This window comes from Adiantum capillus-veneris, chromosome 11, assembly GCF_014529385.1.
Source record: "Adiantum capillus-veneris isolate H3 chromosome 11, ASM1452938v2, whole genome shotgun sequence".
Taxonomy (NCBI): domain Eukaryota; kingdom Viridiplantae; phylum Streptophyta; class Polypodiopsida; order Polypodiales; family Pteridaceae; genus Adiantum; species Adiantum capillus-veneris.
In genome coordinates this window covers 40,645,297-40,669,017 of record NC_140941.1, presented here as the reverse complement: position 1 = coordinate 40,669,017, position 23,721 = coordinate 40,645,297, and the positions used below count along the sequence as shown (strand labels likewise).

General features: G+C 42.7%; 1 protein-coding gene across 1 annotated transcript in view; it reads right to left on the bottom strand.

Moving 5' to 3' along the window:
- Positions 1-10,957: 10,957 nt before the first annotated feature.
- The window catches only part of TPLATE (ARM repeat superfamily protein), a 103,571-nt gene continuing 90,807 nt past the window's right edge, over positions 10,958-23,721 (bottom strand). The window contains exons 5-6 of the mRNA XM_086523030.1: positions 12,058-12,510; positions 10,958-11,633 (exon numbers count right to left, since the gene is read on the bottom strand). Coding sequence (XP_086379156.1) covers positions 11,145-11,633; positions 12,058-12,510 — 942 coding nt within the window. The 3' untranslated portion in view covers positions 10,958-11,144. The remainder of the gene's footprint in view (positions 11,634-12,057; positions 12,511-23,721) is intronic.

Below are 23,721 nucleotides of genomic sequence, written 5' to 3'. Positions count from 1 at the left end.
GGTTTTGGTGCCCCTCCACTGAGGATCTTCCTCTAGTACCTTCAGGTTTTGTGGATTGGATGTATGCATATGAGGAGCAACTTGTCTAGCAAAAACAGCTGCAAATGGATGCAAATTTGCTTTACGATGTGAGATTTTGTGGGAGGAAAGATGAAGATGTACAGTCATGGGTGGCTTTAGCTGATGATTTTCTTCTAGACATTGGCATTTATGATGATGAAGATATAGCCAATTTCATGTATCTGAGCTTGGGTGAAGATGCCTTGCAGTTTTATGACAATCTTCCTATACATGCGCAATACAGTTGGCAATTGATGAAGATTGCATTTCTGAAGCATTATGTGGAGCTTGAGGTGCCAACCATGCATTCTCGATACTTTTATGGTACAAATGAGGAATGCATAAAATCTTGGATTGCACGAGTGGAAGAAGAGATGTTGCAACTTTGCGTTGTGATGGGGCAAAAGCAAACTTTGCTTCTCAGGGGCTTTTTTGTGATGCTTTTGTCTTTATGCATATGCTTCCTGATGATTGGCACCATAGTTGGTTGGCTTTGAAGTTTTCACTTTTGATGCGTTACTGGAAGTTGCCGAAGTCTCAAGATTCAATAGAAATGGCTTTTGTTGCTGCTTTTGAGTCTATACAAGATGAGTTTGGGGAAATGGTATGGAGTCGGCTTGAATCTGTTGCTTATGATGTAAATGACTTGTATGTGGATAGCAATTTGCCTATGAATCATGCAATGAGAGATCCTTGCAGTATGAGTGTTTCATGCAGGATGAATGTTGATGATGAACATTCTAAGAGTGGATATAGTAGTGAATGCGAATCTGAAGGTGGTAATGTGGACTTGACATCTGATACCTTATTTGATGGTGTCTCACTTAATGAAGCATTTGCTGAAGCATTTGCTGATGGATATTTCTCATCCGATGAGTCTATGGTGTTTGACCTTTCTCCGTTCATGAGGGACATCAGATATTTAAAACAAAAATGGCATGTTGAAATCTGTGTATGCAATAGAGGGAAGTATGTTGTGGAATCCTCTGATGAGAATAAAGATACATGCATAGAAGTAGATACGAAAAGTTTAGAAATTAACGGATCGGCCTCTTTGAGCTATGTTGCAGAATCTTTACCACTTGCTGACACTAATGATTGCAGGAAAATCCATGGTGCTCTTGCTGATGCATGTGATGATAACTTTGAAGTAATGTCTATAGATGAGAAACTTCTTTCATATGATAAGGAAGCTCTTGAACCCGGCTGTGGGCACCATAGTCCCACATGCAAAGGTTTTGATATTCATGCAGTTGTAGGCTCTTCTTGGATGAAATGTATGGATGCGGTTGCTGATGATGAGGATGGTTGGGGATTCGATGAACCCATGATGGAAGATTACTTGTATATGAGCAGCTATGTCCAAAAGGCTCAAGAGAGGTTGCGAAATCTGAAAATTCAGAGAGAGGCTGAGAAAATGCAGCATGTATTGAGGAAAGCTCATAGCGTTGATGCTCTTGTTGAAGATCTTCTGCTTGATTCAGAGAATAAGCTCAGAGAAAATAGCATCACTGATATGGACATAGGGGGTTTGGTGCATCCTTTTGCTGAGGAGACACAGATAGGCATGTATGCAAGTAGGTAAACTATGAAGGCAGATAAGGAAGTAATGCCTAGGGAGAGGGTAATGGTTTATACACATGCTCAAGAAATAGATGCATCTCTCTACGTTGCTGACATGACATTCTTTTCTCCTCATGGAGCTTGGAGTATGTTAGTGTATCCTTGGGCATATTGCAAGCATTTTGTGTTTAACAAGGGCCAATCTATGCTTTTGGGGAATATGTGTGAACACTACACTTTGTGGCCTTTTGATCCTGGTGGCTAATGACATATGCTAGCTGGTAGGCTCCATGTACATACCAGCATTATTGCTTATCTTTAGCATGTTATGTGTTATGTACATATCGTATTAACAAGTGCATGATGTTTTCTTATGTAGCTTCTAACCAGGACACCTCACGGAGCATGAATGGAGGCCATTTCTGGTGCTCGTGAGCAGATTCTGTATGTCACTGTTGTCTACACGGGTACTGGGAAGGGAAAACCTGATTACTTGGCAATAGTGGATGCCTATTCACAGATCATTCACAGGTTACCTATCAGCCATTTGGAGGATGAACTGCACCATACAGGCTGGAATGATCATGTGTATTGTGTCAGATTGATTCACATGTATGCAATCTCGTGGCTTGGATTGAACTTTGAGAACATAAGAGGATGTGGAAGGAGAACACTTTCATTGTTCCCAAATGTTGCTGCTGAGCATGAATGCTCTAGCACGCTAGGGGGGTTGGCAAACTATGTTAGGTGTTTTTTTGTCGAGAAATTTTGAGATCCCGAATCCGCTTGATGCTTGTCATCGGGTATATGAATGATATACATGTGGTGCGTAAATGCTGATCATAGTCGTTTTTCATCTCGACTTATGTAGACTCAGCACAATCGGAGTTTATATTGGTCGTGCTTCAAGGGATTTTTTGGTTTCCATGCGCAAGTTGTATGTGACACCCAAGTATAGCATGCCACCGGGTCATTAAGGCAACATATGAGTGATTTAAAAGAAGAGGGAAACTGCTAATGAGAGGGGAGACCTTGAAAAACGTTTTTAGCAATTAGCCATCGTGGCAAGCAGAGGGGGAGGCAGTTGGGTCCTTGGGGTCAGCGGGAGTGAAATGGCCCGTAGGGAAAGAAAGCTCGGGCTCCCAGCTGTCGGACGGGAGGCCTGTAGAGCAAGTGTGTGTGTGTGGGAGCAACCGAGCTGGAGGTGGGTGGTGGTAGCGCTTCTGAGAAGGTTTGTGTGTGAGAGAGCCCACCTTGGGGGAGAGCATTGTATGTACAATTGGACAGGTTGCAAGCTGGTCTGTGATAATTTTCAACTGCTCCCCTCTTCGATGAGTCAAAGTAGGTTCTGCTATGTATCAGCAACAAGCAAGGCCATTGTGGTGATGGGGTGGTGCTTGTAGCAATAAGGGGTCGTGGTGGCGAGCAAAAGGGCGAGCAATCCTGGAGTGTGATGTTTTTTTCCAAGCAGAATCGCCCATGGCGAATGCAATAGAGAAGAATACAGTCTCCTATTGAGTGCATTGGGGGCTTGATATGGAGTTTTATGTGAAAACATGGCAGCAGGTTTTTGAGCAGCCAGTAATAGACTTGCCTATTGAAAGGTCTTTAAAAGAAGGTGAGCCCACCTTAGTATGCCGAAATGCTAAAGGATGCCTATGGCAGTAGGGATTTAATAATGCAAATCTTGTAGAAGAGGTTCTTGTGAAATGGGCCTACCTTACCAGCAGAGGTAGGGTGTCTTTTTTATACAGTTGTCTGTCTGTTTTTGATGCTGGATATGTCCAATCCATGAGTGGGTTGAGTTATAGAGTGGCATGGTTTGCTCTACCAAAAGTTCTGTCAACGGATGTATAAGCCTGGGACGTCCACTAGAAAATATGTAAGATAGCACGTGCGAACAAAATAAGGGATTTATAATTAGGTACATTTACAAAAGAATGTACTTACATAAAGGGTTTTTTAATTGAGAAAGTGAAAATTTTCATACATAAGGGGCACAGATAATATTTGAAAATATATAGGTAAGGGATTATTTAAATATCTCTTGTTCGCACGTGCTATCTTGAATTTTTACATAGTGGACTCCCCGGGTGTATAAGCTCACTTTGTATGACAAGTGTCGGCATAATTTTACAAATGAAGCTATGCATGCAAAGGCTGTTTCAGATGCAAAACTTTGGCATGCACGTTTTGGGTATCTGAATGTTGTTAATTTACTGTGTTTATAGAAATCAGACATGATTGCTTCTTTGCCGCCTCTTGAAGCAAATGTGAAGCATGGTTGTGAAGGCTTTATTTTGGGCAAAATGCAGCGTTCGAAGTTTCCAAAGGATGATTCAATTAGGGCTAGATGCAGGTTGCACTAGTGCATAGTGATGTTTTTGGGCTTATACAAACTCCGTCCTTCGGCAATTACCTCTACTTTGTGACTTTCATTGATGATTACTCCAAGCATGCATGGGTGTATCCACTTAAAGCTACGTCCGAAGTGTTTATGCGCTTCAAGCAATTTTTGGCTATGGTTGAAAATGTCTCTAAATGTACTATGGGCACCCTCTGTTCAAATCGAGGGGGAAGTATATGTCTCATGAATTTTAATGCATTTTTGGCTAGTCGTGGGATAAAACACTAACGTACAGTTTCGTATACACCTCATCAAAATGGTGTTGTTGAAAGGAAAAATAGGTTGCTTATGGAGACAACACGATGTATGGTCAAGAGTCAAGCTTTACCACATGTGTTTTGGCTTGAGGCTATCATGTGTGCTACTTATGTACTTAACAGGTGTCCTACGAAATCTTTTCAATCTATGACTTCATATAAAGCATGGCATGACAAAAAGCCATCTATTGATCACATACATTTTTTTCGTTGTTTGGCTTATGCTTTGGCGCCACAAACGCAACGCAAAAAATTGGATTATACGGCTGCCTGATACTGCTACCAAGTGCATTTTTGTTGGTTATAATACTGAAAGCAAAGGTTACAAGCTATACCATCCACAAACAAAGCGTATCTTGGTTTCACATGATGTTGTGTTTGGGAAAGATTCCGCACAGCCTTTGATGTCATGTACTAAAGACAACAATGTAAGCTCACATGATATTTATGACAGTTTGTTGCCTCTTTTCAATGGTGAAATCTAGAATATAAATTCCAAAGAGACAAATATACAACCTATGGGGGTTTCAAAAAATGCTTCCGATCAGCCCATTACTGATGCAGATGTACATGATGTACTTGATGTGGAAAGGGCTGAGAATGAGTAGGCTAGAGATATGCCAAATGGCAAATGCATACTTTGCATGACAGTAAGTTGGATGCACCTTTGTCTAGCCATACTCATTCAAGTTCTCTCCATGCATCTTATGTATTAGATTGTTATGCTTTGGTTGTCTTTTGATGAAGTACAAAATTTTGAAAATTGGATGGCTGCCATGCAATCAAAATATGATGCACTTATAGAAAATGACACAGTGACTTTATGTGATTTGCCTCCTGGCAAAAAGACCATTGATCCAAAGTGGATTTACAAGTTGAAGAATAAGCTGGATGGTGAAATTGATCGCTATAAGGTTTGACTTGTTGCAAAAGGCTATGTACACCAGAAAGACATAGATTATGAAGTGACTTTGCCTCCCACTTGTTGTATGACTACTGTGTGTTTTCTATGTGCATTGGCATCTCATTTTGGTTGGGGTGTATATCAATCAGATATTTTTACTGCTTTGTTGAATGGTGACATATTTGAGGAAGTTTATGTAATGCAGCCTCGCGGTTTTGTCAAGAAAGGACAAGAGATAAAGTGTGCAATTGTAAGAAAGCTTTGTATGGGTTGAAGCAATCTCCTCGTGCTTGGTATGAGAAAGTTGACACTCATTTGGTTAAATGAGGCTTTCCTACCAGTCCAACAGAAAGCACTTTGTATGTAAAGCGTGAGGGGTGATGTACTTCTCATTGTTGTTCTATATGTGGACGATTTGTTGATCACTGATCCGAATGAGGCACATATTGTTAAGGCTGATTTGAATGCTACTTTCAAGATGAAAGATTTGGGATTGTTGGTGTAAGGCTTTCAAATGTCAATCCCGCAGAACAGGCCCCTGAGGCATGCAGAAAAGACTTAGTTGCTTTTTAGTGTGCATGGTGAGTTTAGCTTTATATATTCTAAGGTTATTTTACATAATATGATATACAAAGCATAGCGTTACTTTTATCTTGAATTCTCTCTCTCTCTCTCTCTCTCTCTCTCTCTCTCTCTCTCTCTCTCTCTCTCTCTCACATCGACTTCCTACAATTGCATGGGAAGCAAGCAAAAAAGTTCAAAAGACGCATAAAAGCAAGATCTTAAGCACGGGATGGATGCAAGACATAAAGAAGTGGTTTGGGAGATGGGATGCATTACACTTGCTACATGATGCTTCAATTGACTCTCAAGTGAATGAAGCTTTTCTACAACGCCAATGCATTACGGCTTGGGAGAAATCCGGTGGGTCACGCTTCATACATTACACCACCTATATTGCCCCCAACTACAAAACCATGTTCTTCGCTGAGAGAGAAAACCGTACTCACACTTACATGCTTGAGCCTATTCCCTTGTCGGCGATACGCACTATCGCAGCAATTCGGCTTAGCTCCCATTTCCTTCGATGAGAGATAGGGCGTTGGGGCAATGGAGAAGAGTCAAATCGATTGTGCACATTATGCTCACTGCAAGTTCGAGAGTCTGAGTACCACACACTACTAGAGTGCTCAGCTTTTGATCACATCCGAACTTGCTTCTCTCACATTTTCAGCCATAACTTAGACCTACACACTTTCCTCTCCCAGCCAAAGTGTGGGCTCTCCATTGCGACTCTCATCACTACAATTTTGGAGCATCGAGAGTCACTCATCAGCCATACACATACTACATCACATGTAACTTTGGTCCCATAGGTCATATTTGACCTCCGAGGATGATAATAAAATCTATCTATCTATCTATCTCTCTCTCTCTCTCTCTCTCTCTCTCTCTCTCTCTCTCTCTCTCTCTTCTGTACCACCCTTCACGCCATACCTGCTCACCGCTACCACCCACCATAGCTGCCCAACCTAATAGTTGCATCATTACTTCGGCATACATTTTAAGCATTGTGATGGTGGTATTGCCTTGTGTCAGACAAGTTACATAAAGAAATTGCTATATAAGTTTGGACTTATGGATTGCAAACCTATTGGCACTTCCATGGAAACAATTTTGAAATTGAGTCTTCATGATGCTGGTGATCATGGCGATGTCACTCTTTACCAAAACGTTGATTGATGCCTTATTTATGTATGCATTATAAGACCAGATATTCAATTTGTAGTCTCACAAGTCAGCAAATTTATGGATATCCTAGGGTGTAAGCCTTGGCAGGCTGTCAAGCGGATCTTTCGCTACTTGAGCGGCACTTTACATCTTGGGTTGTTTTATCATAAGGGAGGATCATTGCCACCAAATTTACATGATTTTTCATACTCAGATTGGGCTGGTTGTTTTGAAAATCGAGTGTCCACAAGTGGTTTCTGTTTTATGCTCCGTAGCTCATGCATATCATGGTTGAGCAAGAAGCAACCTATTGTGCCCCCTTCCAGTTTTGAGGTTGAGAACAGGGAAGTCTTCACAGCTACAGTTGAGTGTGTATGGCTTAGACGCCTTATGGCGGATTTGGGTGCTGGACATGACACTGCCAATATCATCTACACTGACAGTCAGAGTGCATTGATAGTTGCAAGGAGCTTAATTTTTCATGCTCGCACAAAACACGTTGAGATGCATTGCCACTATGTCAGGGAGAGACTCTCAGCAGGAGAAATCAACTTGGCTTATGTGCCAACAAAGAACAACATTGCAGATCTTTTCACAATGGCATTGTCTCATGAAGCTTTCCGCAAAACTTTGGGCTTACTCCCTTTTGTGGACTGATCATGTCCTTAGGACATGGCACTTCCCTATACTTTATGTGCCAGCTCTCGTTCACCGCATCACTTGCAGGGGGGATTTGTTACCATATACATGTGGTAGTGATGTGTGTCCTAAGTGTGTGTGAACACACTTAGGACCGTCGGGACATTTTTTTCCCCTGTGCATTTTATATACGCACATTGCTCCAGGGCTATCTCATCTTTCATTATTTACTAAGCAATACAACTCTGTTGTGTGCCTTGAGCTTCCTTCATCTTCTCCAAGATGTGTATGTTTCCTTGCAACCCTATTTCCACACAATTTTCATGACCATATGGGGTCATACTCTATCGAGGAGAGGTTTAGAAAGTTTCAAATCCTATGGGCATTGAGAGAGATGTGTAAAGGGACTGCAATTGATTGATAATAAGGAACTACAGATGCGTGTGAGCCAAAGAAACACCCAAAAACCCTTAAAACAAAAACTAGGCAAGAATATAAAGGGGGTATCACCTCAAGGTGAATTTGACCATGTTAATGTATGTCTTAAGTGTTTGAAAATATATCAAACAAGGATTTCTTATATTCTATTGGCAAGGAAAGAGCTCTTGCTGAAATTTTTCGATGCATTTCTACTAATATAAAAAAATTGTTGTTTTGGAAGTTTTCTTCACAAGGTGATGCAATCTCAATAAAGTAATCCAGATGAAGCTGAATTTTTTATTTCCAAGATGTTTTGTCTCAACTTGAAACCGAAGCCTCCATGCTTGAATGTTCAAAACGGCAACTTGAAAGCATAGAAGCTATCTAAAAACTTTTTGGATTGTTGATGAAGTTGTAGTACACGAACAATAATCCAAAAGATATTCAACTTTGGATGTTTCTAAGGAGCATATGATCAAAATGATTTGGTAGTTTCAAATGAGTGTGAAAATAAGTCTATTGTAAAAGTTTGAAAGAAAGTTCGGTTGTGGCAAAAAATTATATTGTATGTTGTCTAAACACTCAAAGATAAGGGGAGTAATGAGCTTAAATCTTTAAGTGGATCATGAAGCTTAATATATTTTGCAAAGCCATTGTTCGCAAGTTGCTTTCATTTTTAACCATTTCTATGTCAATTCAAAGTAAAACTTGACTAGTTTTAGATGATACTTGCTACAAATTGGTGGATAATGTTGTTCTCATACATGAATAGCAAGAGCTTATTATTAAAGCCTACTAATTCTTACTCTGGAGATCTACGTTGTTCAACTCAAAGTGTATGATTTATCTTTATTTATTGAAAATATTAATAATCTAGCTTTGCAGATGCAAGAAGTATAGTTTAGTGGCTAATGATCCATGTTTGTTTTCATTTCAATCATATTTTGAAGCTAGATGAGTCAAAGAGTTTTGTTTTGCTAATCTCAAATGGATCTGAAAGGGCTCTGATGTTATGGATGGTTTTCTTGCTTAATTTGAAGAGTTTGATCTACAAAATGATCGAGACTCAAATGAGAATTTGTATTAAATTTATCAAATTGTGTCGCTATAAAGAAAAAAAGACTCGTTTTGTTTGAACATGATATCAATTATTTCTAGAAGACTTGTATTTGGAGAGATGTAAGGGAACTCACTATGCAGATCTACAAAGTCAATAGAATTTTTTGAGCTACATACAACATCAAATGTTAGATTTTTTCCTTGGATATCAAATTTTTTTATATAGAAATATGAAAATACAAGGGAGTTTTTCTTGAAGAAAATTTTGATCTCACCATGAAAATTACATGTGCTTTTTGGTATTGTCTTTACAAGTTTATTTGTTGTGAGATTGGCTGGATGCATTTGCGTAGAGAAGGTTTCAAGCCTTGCTTTGAGCATTGGTTTGTAAGAATAAATTCATACTTTTATAAGTTACTTTCTATTGTGAAATAGATGCACAAAATTGGAATTCTTTCTATTTTAAGTTTGAGATAGTAAGGCATATGTAGTTTTCACTTGATGTTTATTTGTATGTCTTCATTGTATATCCAAGCAATTTGTTTAGTGGCTAACACTGAGTTTTCCAATCAAGGGATGTGGATTATGAGCACAACTAGTCTAACAAAATCAATACAAGGAAGCAAAAAGCTCTCATTGACAAGTCAGAGTATTCATACATGCAATTGGAATATCTATTTTAAATACTCAAAAGTGTTTCTAGGTACAACTTTACATGCAATTTTCATCAACTGAATTAATGAACTGAGTGTAGTTGGTGGTTTGGTAAGTTTAAATGACATTACTAGAAACTCATAATGCCCATATCCAGTCCTAAAAGGTATACATTATGCTCATATGAGTGTGCATGTATTTTCTTCTCTTGAAAGATTCCTTGCACTATCTACATAGTGTTTTTTTTTTTTGGAAGCCATTACAAATAAAAAATGTTTAAATTTTCTAATGTTAGGAAAATTCTTAATATCTAGGGTTATTCCAACATAAACATTGATGCAAAATCAAGTAGTGAAGGTGTTCCCAACAAACTTTAAGTGCACTATGACTGCTTTCGTGTGTTACCCATGTACATTACCCCATTTGACATTCTGTACAACATTCCTCTCCCTTACTATCACTAGCATCAATGTGTACTTTACACTCGCATGCTAACAGGTACAATTCAACAAATCACATGTGCTAAGTGATGAGAGTGTCATGCACACCTAGTATTCAAGCATGAAAGGAAATCACCTAGATTGGATTCTCAATCAAACCTCCTTACACAAGTCAAAACCAAATGAATGGGCTGAAGCCAAAGAAAAGAAATATCACTACCTAAGCTTGCCACCCACAATTAGTTGCATCAACAAGAGCTATATGTACAGCAAAAGGAAGTTCTGTTGGATAACCAAGAGCATTGGCTCTAGAACATGTCTTTAAAAGCCTTCCACATGATAGCCCTTGCTCTGTACATCTATTTATACCCTTCAACATCCTGCTTACACTAGAAGAGGGCTAGGATCAATTATGGAGAAAAAAGGGATACAATACGAAGGGCCAGAATCTGAAACAAGGTAGAGAGAAAGCGTTATCCACATGCTCTAGACTTAGCCAAAGCAAATATTAGTTCTTACACTGTATGGAAGAGAAAATCATACATACCAAGCATATGGTCAGAAATTTCTAAATTTTCAACTATGAGGAGGCTCAGAAAGAAAGAAAGCCTACATTGACATCCATTTGAGGCCATACTCGACCTAGAGGACAAATCAATTACATCTGATTGTGTTCTACTCCCCAAAAGAGTAGAACACAAAAAATTTACTTATTAACCACCTGCAATAATTATGATAAATTGAATGCAAGTTAGTGCCACAAAAAGAGAGAAATGGAAAAATTCAGTACTAGTTTTATTTGAAATCATGATCAAAACAATCATCAGTAAGTTAGTGTAAGCTTCTATTGCACAAAAATCATAAACTGCAGGTGTGGGTGGGTGTCTGCATGCTTGAATTCGGGGGTGTGTGTCACAGAGAGAGAGAGAGAGAGAGAGAGAGAGAGAGAGAGAGAGAGAGAGAGAGAGAGTTACTGACTTTATTATATTCTACAACTTTACAAAACAGCGCTACTTAGCACGAAACATCTCCCATTCTTGCAAAACAGCAGCTTGAAGAGCCCGATGCTCAATCTCTTCTGCCGTATAAGTTGTTAACGTTGATGGCTCTTTGGGTTCTTTGGGCTCTTTGGGCTTCTCTTCTGAACCAGCATCATCATCATCATCATCCTGTTTAGGTGGGGAGGGTGGTGGACGAGCAGCAACTGCAGCCTTGAACATGGCCATCTGTTGCATGGATCTTTTGAGTCTTTCGGCTGCTGCTGACTGAACGTCTTCCTCAGAGACATATGTTACGGCCCCATCAGTCAGATCATCCAGCCATTGTTGCACATCTGCTGTGATTTCATCGAGTACCAACGAAGACGATGCACGGAGTACAAATTTGCACATCATAGTGGTGGTTTCATCTCCAAAGTCGACATTTCGGCTCATTTCGCTTGCACCAAAAATGACCATGCCTAGAAAATCTCCATGCCATGTCTTCGCAGCATAGCACACCTGAGAAAGCATCAAAACCTGTGTTACAATCCTGACAAATGAAGAAAAAAGTATTAAGTCCCTATCATACAAAGAGCGATTCTGTCCGACAAACTATGCCTCGAGTATGTTATTAGCATGCACTAGCCTTGCAAAAGCTGGCGATACAGAAAACACGGCCAACTATTCCTTTTCATTTTATGAAAATTTACACCCTGATCAGCTCAAGGCATCAAGCATAGCCATTGAACGTCTCCTGTTCTGTAGCAAACCAAAAGACACGATTTTGTTCCAGTATTTGATTTAAACTCCTTCCTATTTCCCTAGAGAGCATACACAGGCACACCCGAAACAGAAAAAATTATTAATCAGGGGATTGGAGTTGATTTTCGCCTCATGCATAATTAACCAAGAAAACCAGGTGAAAGGTGAAGGTACTACTTGCCTGAAACCCTGCTACAGTGCGCAACACATGGGAACAAACTTGGAAAAACGGTTTTTCTTCAAGAGCTCTTAATCCAGTGAAAAAAGGAGGAGTGCCACTTTCAACAGCAGCAGTTGCCTTAAATCCGCTGCCCTCGTACACGTAGGCCCCTGTAAACTCTGAAATAGCAGGTAGGCTGGGCCATATTCGCAAAAATTCAACTGGCGAACATTTGTGTGGCAGCAAAAGTTCAGTTAGAGGCACTAGATAGGGCTGACACCGTAAAATGATTGGCTCTCCATAATCTGTCTTCAGTGTTCTCCGGCTCCGTATTGCATCCTCTTCCCCATACTCCACATCATCAAGGTCGCCATTAGCCATCCCACCATGAAATGGATAATAGATCATTTGAACACATAATGCACATCGCTTGAAGTGTAATACTGTCACTGTGATGCTACATGATGTAGGTTCCTGCAATCATATTTCAAACAATGTACTCATTTTTATCATGCAAACAATGATTCAAAGCTTTGCAAATGTTCCTACAGTGCAAGAAAGAAACACTCATGGCCTCAGTCATCACATCAATTTCAACATCAAAACCTTATGAGCACCAATCATTGGTTGCTCCCATTCTCGAAAAACACCTTTTACACCGGTACCGAATACTATTAGCAAGAAAAAAGAGCAAGGGGTACAAATGCAAACCACTGGTGGCAGTCAATGGTGAGTTTTCCCACTGGATTCTCATGTATGGAGGCTCAATAGTCAAATTGATAACTGCATTTTCCCGGAAATCCGTACTGCTGCCATGTGGCACCTGTCAGTGCAAAATCCGATGCTGCCGTACAGTCTGCCACATCATCATCTGTCAGCGTAATTTGCGGACAGTCCATACTGTCTGTCCATGTCAGCACATCTGCGGGTGGTCATGCCACGTCACCAGTTTGTGACAATACGCACTATCACAACCATTTAGCTTAGCTCCCACTCCCTCAGATGCAAGACAGGACGCTAGGGCAATGGAGAAGAGACAAATCAACTCTCACATTATGCTCACTGCAAGTTCAAGAGTGTAGAAACTGCACACTACTAGAGTGCACCACTTTTGCTCACATCTGAACTTGCTTCCCTCACATTTTCAGCCATGCTACAGACTTTCCTCTCCTAGCCACAGTGTGGGCCCCCCATTGCGATTCTCATCACCCGACTCCCAGATCATATAGAATCATTTATCAACCCCATACATAGTACATTATATGTATCTTTAGTCACATAGGACATATTAGACCTCTGAGGACTAATAAAACCTCTCTCTCTCTCTCTCTCTCTCTCTCTCTCTCTCTCTCTCTCTCTCTCTCTCTCTCACAAAAAAGGAAAAATCTTCATACTAAAATAAGCATCTCAAGGGCTCAGCCTCAAGATATATGTAAAGCCAATCACCACATAGGAGTGATCCCCAATATGTCCACAAAATATACCATAAATGGCCAAGAGTATTTCTTAGTTTTCAAAAAGAGCCTCTCAAATAATCTAGCATTTACATTTTTCAATAATCAAAGAGGGAAGAAGCTATCCTCGTACTGTGTCATGAGCACAGCAAGAGAAACATCATCTCTATCAGAAATGCATGAAGGTACAACAATATTCCAAGAAACTCTATCGAGCTTAGGAGAAGTAGGTGGTGTCTCTGGTGAAGAAGAGCAAGAATGAGGAGGTGGATCCTGTAGAGGATACCTGCACTATAAGCGTGTCTATCTCAAGGAGCCTCTGCTACCTTCTCCTCCTAGCTCTCTTAACCTTTGACCTCCCAAGTGCCTCATGGTACCTTTGTTTGTCTCTGCAGAGACATTGTTTGTCATCTTTGGTTTGGATGCTACCCTCCTAGTGCATCCAACTTCCACACGCCCTGCTCTGTCACATACCAAACATGTATATCACCTCCATGTATATTAGGAAGAGAGATGAACCAAGGTGGATTCTTCACCAGAGAGGGGTAAAGAATCAATGTAAGGGAGGGTGTGTATACACCATTGGACAATGCACCAGTCTCACTCAAAAAAACACCTAGATTGCCTATCTCTATAATATGCGGCTGAATTTGTGGAAACACCCTTGAAAATCTGGTTGTAACTGCTAAATCCTCGTCGAGGCTAGCTAGATTCATCCCCTACCTCCATCTATACAATTAACAATACTCTCTGCTGAAATTGAGGATACTAGCCTCGCATTGTCTAATGTCTCAAATTGAACCCCTTAGTAACCTCTCCCCCATGGAGAGAGAATCACACTCCTAGGAATAGGTGACACGAGAAAGGCAGTTTTGAGGAAGTCCCAACACTTTGCATACCAAACATCATGACTCTAGTGTGGCCACTGATTTGTGAATGGAGCTAAGTGTATCTATAAAAATTCTAATCCCAAATGGATAATCCATCAGAATCCATGATAAAGAGCATACTCACCACCAATGAGCAAAATGGAAAGCAACCTGATTGCTGGTGAAAGTGACCAAGTGGGTAAAGAAGTGGCTTATCAGAGTATGGAATTTAAAAGGCTCATGTGTCCCCAACACTGGATAGCTGCCATGAAGAGCACCATTATACATTGTCCGAGCTAAAGGCATGCTGCAAAGAACTGATGACGGCAACTAAAACCGGGGGGGGGGGGGGGGGGCATGCCCCGCAATGATGCCCCTAGTACCATAGTTACCGGGGAACGCCCCCTAGCCCCCGTTCCGGCGTTCCGGGGGGGCAGTTCCCTTCCCGAACGTTCCGAAACGTTTGACGTTCTGGGTGGCCAGTGCAAACCGGAACGGCCGTTCCGGAACGTTCCGAACGCCCCCCAAAACGTTCCGGAATGCCCCTGGAACGGCCAACGGCTACAAACAAATTTGGCAAAAATTGAAATAATTGAAGTAAATGTTTGGGCTTCTTTTTGAAGTGTGCAAGGCCTCAAGGACTCATAAAATGCACCCCCCTCCCCCTTTCTCTCCACAAGCTAATCCTCAAGGCTCAAGCTCTCTCCCTCTCACACTCTCAAGATCTCTCCCTCTCAAGACTCACTCTCTCAAGGCTCAAGGCTTTAAGCCTTCAAGCTCTCTTCCTCTCCCTCCCACTCTCTCAAATCTCTCCCTCTCCCTCTCACTCTCTCGAGTCTCTCCCTCTCTCTCTCTCACATCATCTAGTCATAGCAAGATTGAATGGTCTTCAAAACCAGTTTTTTGTGAGTATTAGAGTCAAAGCACTCTAATACTCCTTGTATTTAAACACAAGAAGCTAAAAAAATGCACTATTTGGGTGTTTTTTATACCTCCCGTTCCGCGCCGTTCCCGTTCCGAACCCCTAGCCGTTCCCCCGTTCCGCGGGGATCCCGTCGCCGTTCCCGTTCCGCATTCCGGGTAACTATGCCTAGTACTCAATGACCGCTCATCAAATTCGTCACTAGTCCGTCACAAGCTCAATCCTCTGCCCAAGTGATAGAGGATCTCCTTCATTACTCAATGAAGACCACTGCCACTTGCCAAGATCCCAATCCAAGTGAACGCGGTGCTTGCCTTGCTAAATCCACAATCTCCAAAGTGATACCTCCCCGGTAGTAAAAACAGGGTCATCGGGAGGAACCTCACCTTGAAACTCTAGTCTGATGTCGCGTCCATGATGGCCAGCCTCAGCAATGCTAAAGACTAGAGTCCCAGGACCCCTACTAAGCAACAATCAGATCTTTTGTTTGAGGATCGAAGTACACCCACCATCCTTGATGAGAAGTAAAAGAGTCTGTCCCCAGATGAAGGCATGCTAGTCTGGTGGAATGGCCTCATCAATCTCTCTCATACAAGTAGCAACCCCTCTATGGATCTTGTAGGTAACTCCAATAGCCTGTGCCCCAACCAAACAAGCATCTAACCAACGGTGCAAAGAGCCTGCAGGCCCATCATCCCATCTAGCCCAACCATCTTGAGCACCAGTTGCCTCAAAAAAAATTGAACTCTAGACCACACTACGTCTAAGAATCCCCATTCGTGAACTATGAACACATCACATCCAAACTTTCCTACACAATGAACTTTTGGAACACACCTTGTCCAGAATCTCACTGACAACAATGGATTGTCTGTAGCACATCCATAATGTTTTGTATACATCGCATTGGTTCCTTGCTAGATACATGTGCCTTGAACTCTAACCACGGGTTCAAACACTAATAACTTTAACTCCAACACATAGGTCCAAATCATTTGTAAAGAGCTCCTTTTGTCCCTCTCTGCCGCTCACAAGCCCCTCTCTAGCTGAAGCAGTGGCGGGAACAGTCACCTGACTAGAAGGCTGAAGCCCTTCCCACTATAGTCTCTACCACCCGGAAGACTCCTTTGAGTCCTTCCCAGAATGACTCTCATTGTTGTCCTCGTCATGCTTGCCTTTGCCTTTGTTCTTTGTTAAGTTGTTGCCTTCGCTTTGGATCTACAATCCCAAGACAAATGACCACGCTTCCAAAGTTGTAACAACGGCTCGTGGACTTCTTTCTAGGATCCGAAGCAGCAAGTGCTTCACCACCTTTGCTAGAACTCGAATTTTGCCTTGAGTGATTAACATGGCTTCCTCAATGAGAAAAGAGCTGAGATTGTCAAAATCTAGCTTTTCCTTTGTGATTTGCAAGCATAGTGTCCTAGACACCCTTTTGTGGCCCTTAAGCAATTTTGTGAGTACCAGAGCAGCTAACTAAGTACTAGTCAAATTTCAATGCACTTTTCATAGCCAATAGTTGATATCGGGTCACCTTTGCCGATGGGCCTTTGCCTTTGTCCTTTTCTATACACTTCAACTTCCCTTTGGCTTTTCAATCCCGAAGCCAATGGACGTGCAACTCCCTTGAGGCCGCTAACTAGGTGCAAGCTTAACTACTTTCCATAGCTAGGAGTTGGTGCTAAACATTCAAGGCCAAAGATATGTGGAAACTATCCTCAAGGAGGTCTTCAGGAAAACTCTCCAAAGGAGGTCTTTGACGTTGCAAGACCTCTGAGGATTCCCACGTAATGTATTTCAAAACACAAAAATTGGCCATTCCTACCGGCTTCACCTGTAGCTTAAAGTCCTTGCCTAAGGCAGCTTGCTTCAGCGTTTCAAAACGCTTTAGTTAAGACCTCTTTTATGATGCGTTTCAAGAAGCTTGCATTCAACGACTACTCCAAGTGACCTCGTAGCCTAGCAAGCCTCAACATGAAGTGCATTTCAAGACGTAGCCTCAACGACGTAGGAAACAATGATTTACTCTACTCGTGCGTGTCAAAACGTCATGCTTAATAGGTGTCCCCACAAGTTCTGCATACAACGTTGAAACGCTATTTCAATAAGAACCAAACTGCCCTACCTCCTATGTTTCAAAACGCCCCCTGCGGGAATAACTGCCGAATTGTCATCGTAAGTTCGTTTCAAGACCCCGTAACTGGGCAGGGCATTGACTAAGTAACCTTCGACAACGTTTTAAAACTGTCTGGTAGAGTCCAAAGCTTGTTGCCGCCGTGGTCAACGAAAGAGAGAGAGAGAGAGAGAGAGAGAGAGAGAGAGAGAGAGAGAGAGAGAGAGAGAGAGAGAGAGAGAGAGATTGCTGAACCAACCAGCTAGGCAATGAAATAGATGACTATACAATGGGGACTCACTGCTTCTTATATATTGGCTTGAGGTACCCTTTAGCGAATTGCCCTACCCAAAACTTTGACAAATAAGTAAAATAAATACCTATAGCCAACATAAATATTGGGATCACATTGGGCTATTCACTTGAGATGCCATAACTTTAGTAGGATTACATACTATGCACTAGCGACGAGGGTGTGTAGACCTTGGAGGTACCCCAATACACATCATGCTTTATGTTGACGACATTGTTTTGATCTCTGAACCACAGGAGTTACAATGACACCTAGAGGCTCTTACGACTTTTGTACACAGAGAGGGCTGACAGTGACCCTTGGGAAAACCAAGGTCATGATCTTTCATACTTTCAAGGCAATCAAGAGTGTTGCAGTCTCTAAGGCTACAGGTGGACACGTAGAGGTGGTGGAGTCTTATATATACTTAGCAGCCACCTTTGTCGACCGAACCACGCACTTCAACATGGCAAAGGCAGCTACGGACAACAGACTCACCAGAGGATATGCATCTTTGTCATTTGACCATGCTAGAGAGGAGATGTCATCGAGCACACTTTCAAGAACCAGGCACTAAGGGGTGGCTCTTCGACACTTTGTTCACTGTTGCTTTGACGTATGCTATAACAAATATAAGCCCTTGGACTATCAGACACCTCATGGACCAAGATTAAGAGACCACATATATATATGTCACAAACTGATGACGTGGCATGTCCAACTTATGGACCTTTGCCGAGGGGCCTAGGTGCCATTAATAAGAAGCGAAGAGCATGCTGGCGTGGCAAAACTGTACGGATGCTCTTCGATTTCTGCGATTTCCACTGGCTGCTTTTGGCAGCGCTAGCTTTTGAAGTTTAATGCTTTTGGGGCTCTGCTTTTAGCAACCCTTGTAAAAACTTTATAAGTGACCCAAGGTGGCTCACTTCTCACAGCATCTCGACGCAGAGTCTGAGGGCGAGCACCCGTGGGCTTAGTTGTACTTTGCACACAGATTAACATAAAAATAAATACTGAAAGGGGCGTTAGTCTTTGGGGCCAATACCTCTTAACACAGAACTACGCCGGGCCGAGTCGTCCCTATTTTGTTATGTCAGTTAAATTGAATTGAATCTCTGTTGTGTCGCGGCAGAATCTTGACTTGGGTGTCCAAGTTTGTTACAGTGGTATCAGAGCACGGCCGGGAAATCCTATCCCTTTTCTTGCGACACTTATGGATTTCGACAAGAATCAGTCGACTTCTTCTGATGCGGGAGGAGATCACGCAGAAGATTTTAACAATTTAACAGAGGAAGAGTACAAGCCACCTCGGCCTACTCAGTACGAACTTCAAGAGATGGAACGTCGACAACAGGTTGACGAGTGCACAAAGCAGATGATTAAATTTGCGAAAGACCCTCCATTTGCAAAATTTTTGTCTCAGCAATCCATCGTTGAAGTGCACACTCAGTGGCAGAAAGCCACCGAACCACCAATCAAACCAGCACTCAAGAAACCTCCTTCTCCGAGGATGTTTACAAAACAAGAACTTCAAGAGGTGGTTCAGACTTAGATCAGTCAGCTTTTCCACACGAAAAATCAATCCAAAAAGCAGTTGAAAAAGCACAAGAAGGGGACTAACTACCCTAGTTATTTGGGTCGTCAATCTCTTTTTGCATTGGCAAGAAAGCATAAGAAGCATGTACACTTTAAAGGAGTGCCCAGTTCTTCTTCTTCCTCTCCTTATGACAGTTCTTCTAGCTCTTCGGACTCGAGAGAGCGAGGATAGAAAGGAAAACAAGCGAAGCAAAAAGCAAAGCTTCAGATAGGGCAAGAAAAAGGCAAAGAAACTCAGATTCCGCCCAGTTTCTGATAGCTTTACGAAGGAGTCATCCTTTGACAGTTCGGACTCCGATGACCATATGTTTTATGCAAAGAAGAAGCACTTCTACAAAGCCATCCAATACAACTTCCTCGAAGACGAGCAAGAAAGCAAAAGAATTTAAAGGAGGACAGTCGATAAAATTTGAATCTTTTTCTAGATTCCGAGATGCTCCGAGGGCTTTGGCCTTCATCCAGCAATTTGACATAGCCTTCTCTGGAGGGCACTACTCAGAGCACTCCCAAGATTAGGAGGGCTGCATCTTTTCTCAAAGGAAATGCTTGAACATGGTGGTCCACTCTTCTTATGAGAAAAGAAACTCTAGTCCACTGGTTTAAATTCAAAAGGCTCTTTATTTCTTCTCGGCTGACCCAGGAGTACGAACGAGATATAAGAACCGCTTGGAACCATCTTCGGATGACCAAGGAAGATTCTATGGACGCTTATTGCGAGACGTTTTGGGACTCTTTTCTACCAAACTTTTCATTCAAGAAGGTCACCTTTAAAGAACAGATTGAGCGGTTTTGCTGCGGACTCCCTACAGAGATCTGAGACTACTGCCTGGAACAAAAGTCAAATTCTATCCAAGAATTAATAGGTCATGCGAAACGGGGTTTCTCGATACATTCAGGAAATTTGACTTACCCCACTGATGAGATCTTGACTCAAAGAACCCGACAGACCTCCAACAATGAAAGTAGAAAGAAAAAGAGTTCCCAAGGAAAGAAGATAAGGATGCACGACCCTGACTGACTCTTCGAAAAAGAGCAAAATATATCAAAGAGGGAAAGTGTTTTGGTTGCGGGGAACAAGGGCACATCTCCGCAAAGTGCCCAAAAAAGGCACCGCAAGGACCGACTGAAGACAGGCCAGAGAGTTCCAGAGCAGCAGAGGAACGTGGCAGAAAAGGCAAGATGAAAGCAAGACTGGTACCAGATTGCATGGGTACTGAACCAAGCCAGATAGATGAAAGTACAGAACTTTGCCGAGCTTGGGGCAAAGTGAAAGTCAAGAAGCGCTGAATTTCTTCGATGGAGGAGCCAAGGCCAACTTCATTTCACTTGAATTGGTGGTGCGACTCGAGATTACACCCGACAGGATGGGACCACCTGGCACCAACAAAGGCAGTTCTAGCGGCACCCGGACGGGACATAACCATTACACCTGCCATTGGCAAACTTCGTTTGCATTGTCAAGGGTATTTAGGGCACGAGCATTTTTACATCATGCCTTTGGCAGGGTGTGATGTTGGTGCAGCCAAAGTTGGCCTGTGCAAGGAAGTGTTCTATGCCAAGAAAAGGGTGCTAGCACATGCAACACAAAGTGCTAAAGCCAGTGTGAAAGACCTAGGCAAGCAGGTGCTAGTGGAGGTGTATGCCTGATGCCGCTTTTTAGGCCAAAAAGGCCCCAAAGCGGTCGAGTTAGGAAAACAGGTTCAAGTGTTCAAAGTGCTCAATAGATGTCCTGGAATGCAGTGCTCGATGTGTTCTAGAAGCCGTTCCAGACGGCTCGTCAAACGGAGCCACGGTGTGGAAGATATTCAAGTTTAAAGTTGGAAGGTCTAGCAGATCTGAGACGGATAGGGCAACTGAGGATAGGTGGCCAGAGCTGATGCAGTGGATACATGTATAGTGCTTGAATTATGGAGCAAGCCTATCTCTTCGGATTGCAAATCAGAGCTCAACAAAGAAAGTTATGGTGGATTGAAAATTTGTCGGGGGCCGGGCTTGTGCCCACCTATCAACGTGGGGAATTGTGCCATCTGGTGTTTTTTGGCACTTGCCGAGGTTCAAGAGGATAGTAGGTGATGTGTAGAGCCGACTAGAATTAGCGGCTTGTCAATCGGATGCCCAATTGCCGAGCTACAGCCCGGTGAAACTTGGATCATTTCCCCGAGAGGTGGGTACAGATAATTTATTTCGTTTTTCACGGCCTTGGTTGGTGGGCCTCAGGGTCTCGAGAAATAGCGAAGAATGGAAAGCTCGGAGGCGGGGAGGAGTACTTTTGATCGGCTTTTACGGACCCGAAATTGAGCATTTGAGATGAGTGTTCAAAAGTGGCACCTTCGAGGGGGTTTGAATTAATTCTCAAGTGCCTTGAGAGGCAATTGCCTGGCGAGCACCACGTGGCATGGGGAATCCCACATGCACAAGGTGGCTACGAGGATGGAGTCTATATATACAAAAGTGTGAGCCTATTGTGGAGTGTATAGAGGAGAGAGGGGAGCTCTCTCTTGCGCATGGCTATAGCAGTGCCTGTGGCGCTACGTGCGGTGGCGGTTTTGCCTAGCAAGCGGCGGTGGTCAGTGGCCGGCAAGCATTCATGGCGCGTGGTGGCGCAAGCGGCCGCTAGCGATTGGTGACGTAGCATGGCGCTCGCAAGGGCCGGGTTCCCACGGGCGTGAGCCCCTCCCAAAATTTTGAAGAAGAGCCCTCCCCCCCCACTAGCGACCTCGCTAGTGCCAAGGGGTAGGGGAGGTGTCGTGTGAGGATGAGAGATAGAAAGAGAGGGAGGCTTCAAAGTTGGTGGCCGGGCAAAGCAAAGGGCCCCCCAGTCGGGTCGGGCACATAGGTGGATAGAGAGGTCGTGGTCCAAGAAGGAGAGAGAAAGAACTCAAAAGTTCTAAAGTGAGCAAAGGGAAACCTTGAGGAATACAAGACAAGTTGATGGCAGTTTCAAGGGCAGTCAAAAAGCCACTCCGAGGCTCTCAAGGGGACAAATCAAAGGGCCACCCTCAGAGATGGGAAAAAAGAGATAAAAAGATAAAATAAAAATTTATAAGAGGTGCTTCACATGTAGATGAATACCTAGGTTGGGTACTAATGCAACTGTATGGGAACACTTTGCGGTGCCCACACGAGCAGACACTGGCTATGCTCATGTGCAATCAGAGGTATGCAACTAATCTAAAGTGCTTGGACATGCACGTCTTGCGTACAGTCTCACAAGGGTGCCAAAACATTTCCTAGGCTTTCCTAAATCCTAGTAATAGGAGTCAGCTTGTCCACATGCACATAGGGTTAGATATGCAAGTGACAGCTCCCCCTTTTCAAGGTGAGGCACTGGTACCGAGTTGCAAGGCTTCCAAGTGGTCTGCCAACAACTCCGGACATTCTATGAAGATATCTTCGTCGGCCCACTCTCTTGCGTGGGTGCCGCCGCGATACTTGAACTTCAAAAAGGATTGCAATGCTTGCTTCTTTTGGCCGCGCCAAAAGCGATGGAAAATAATCTACTCTAGCTTCCATGTCTTCAACTTCATCTACGAGCTCCGTTTAGTCCTCTCTAAGAATCTCCTTTGGGGGACATCCTTGAAACAACTTCAACCACAATTTCATAGGCACCTCTTTTACTTTTCGTGTGACTAGGAAAGGACTATGCTTCCTAAATGGTTGTAACTGAAATGCAGATGATAAATGTGACGAAGTGTCAAACCTTTCAACGAGTACATGCGAGAAAAGTGATCTAAACTTGACTTTTCTACCTAAAACTATGGACTCTAGCAAACCATAAAGGAAATACCAATGCTTGATGGACAATCGTACTAGTGCTTTTGCTGTGAATGAGTCTTGTCAAGGAATGAACATGGAAAATTTATTGACATGACCTACAATGATGAAACATTGTTATTCCTTGAATACAAACTTTCTACCTTTCCTAGAGAGATCTTCATGCTTATGTGCGCGCGCACACACGCACACACACACACACACACACACACAACTAACACTAGATGGCCCCTCCAAGGGACGCCTCTATTGCACAAATGTTGATACAATGGTCCTAGATGCTGAGATGCTGAGAGGATCTTACGGTACTTAGATCTGCCAGGCTAAGGGCTGAAAACTGAAAACGCTAGGGATGCTCAACGGGATCTGCAACTGCGACATGGCTATGGGCTGATCTACAGTCGCCAATGTCAAGGATGGGCTGAAAACTGCAAAACGCTGATCTGAGGGCTGAATCTGAAAATGCTGGCTGATCTGCCGTCTTGGGCTGAAATCTGAAAACGATAGTACTGATGCCTGATCTGCAACGGTGCGGTGACGCTATGGCTGAAAACTGAAAACCCTAGTGTTGATGGGCTCATCTCGTGCAATCAGAAAGTATGCAACTAATCTAAAATGCCTGCACATGGAGGTCCTACGTACAGGCTCACAAGGGTGCCCAAACA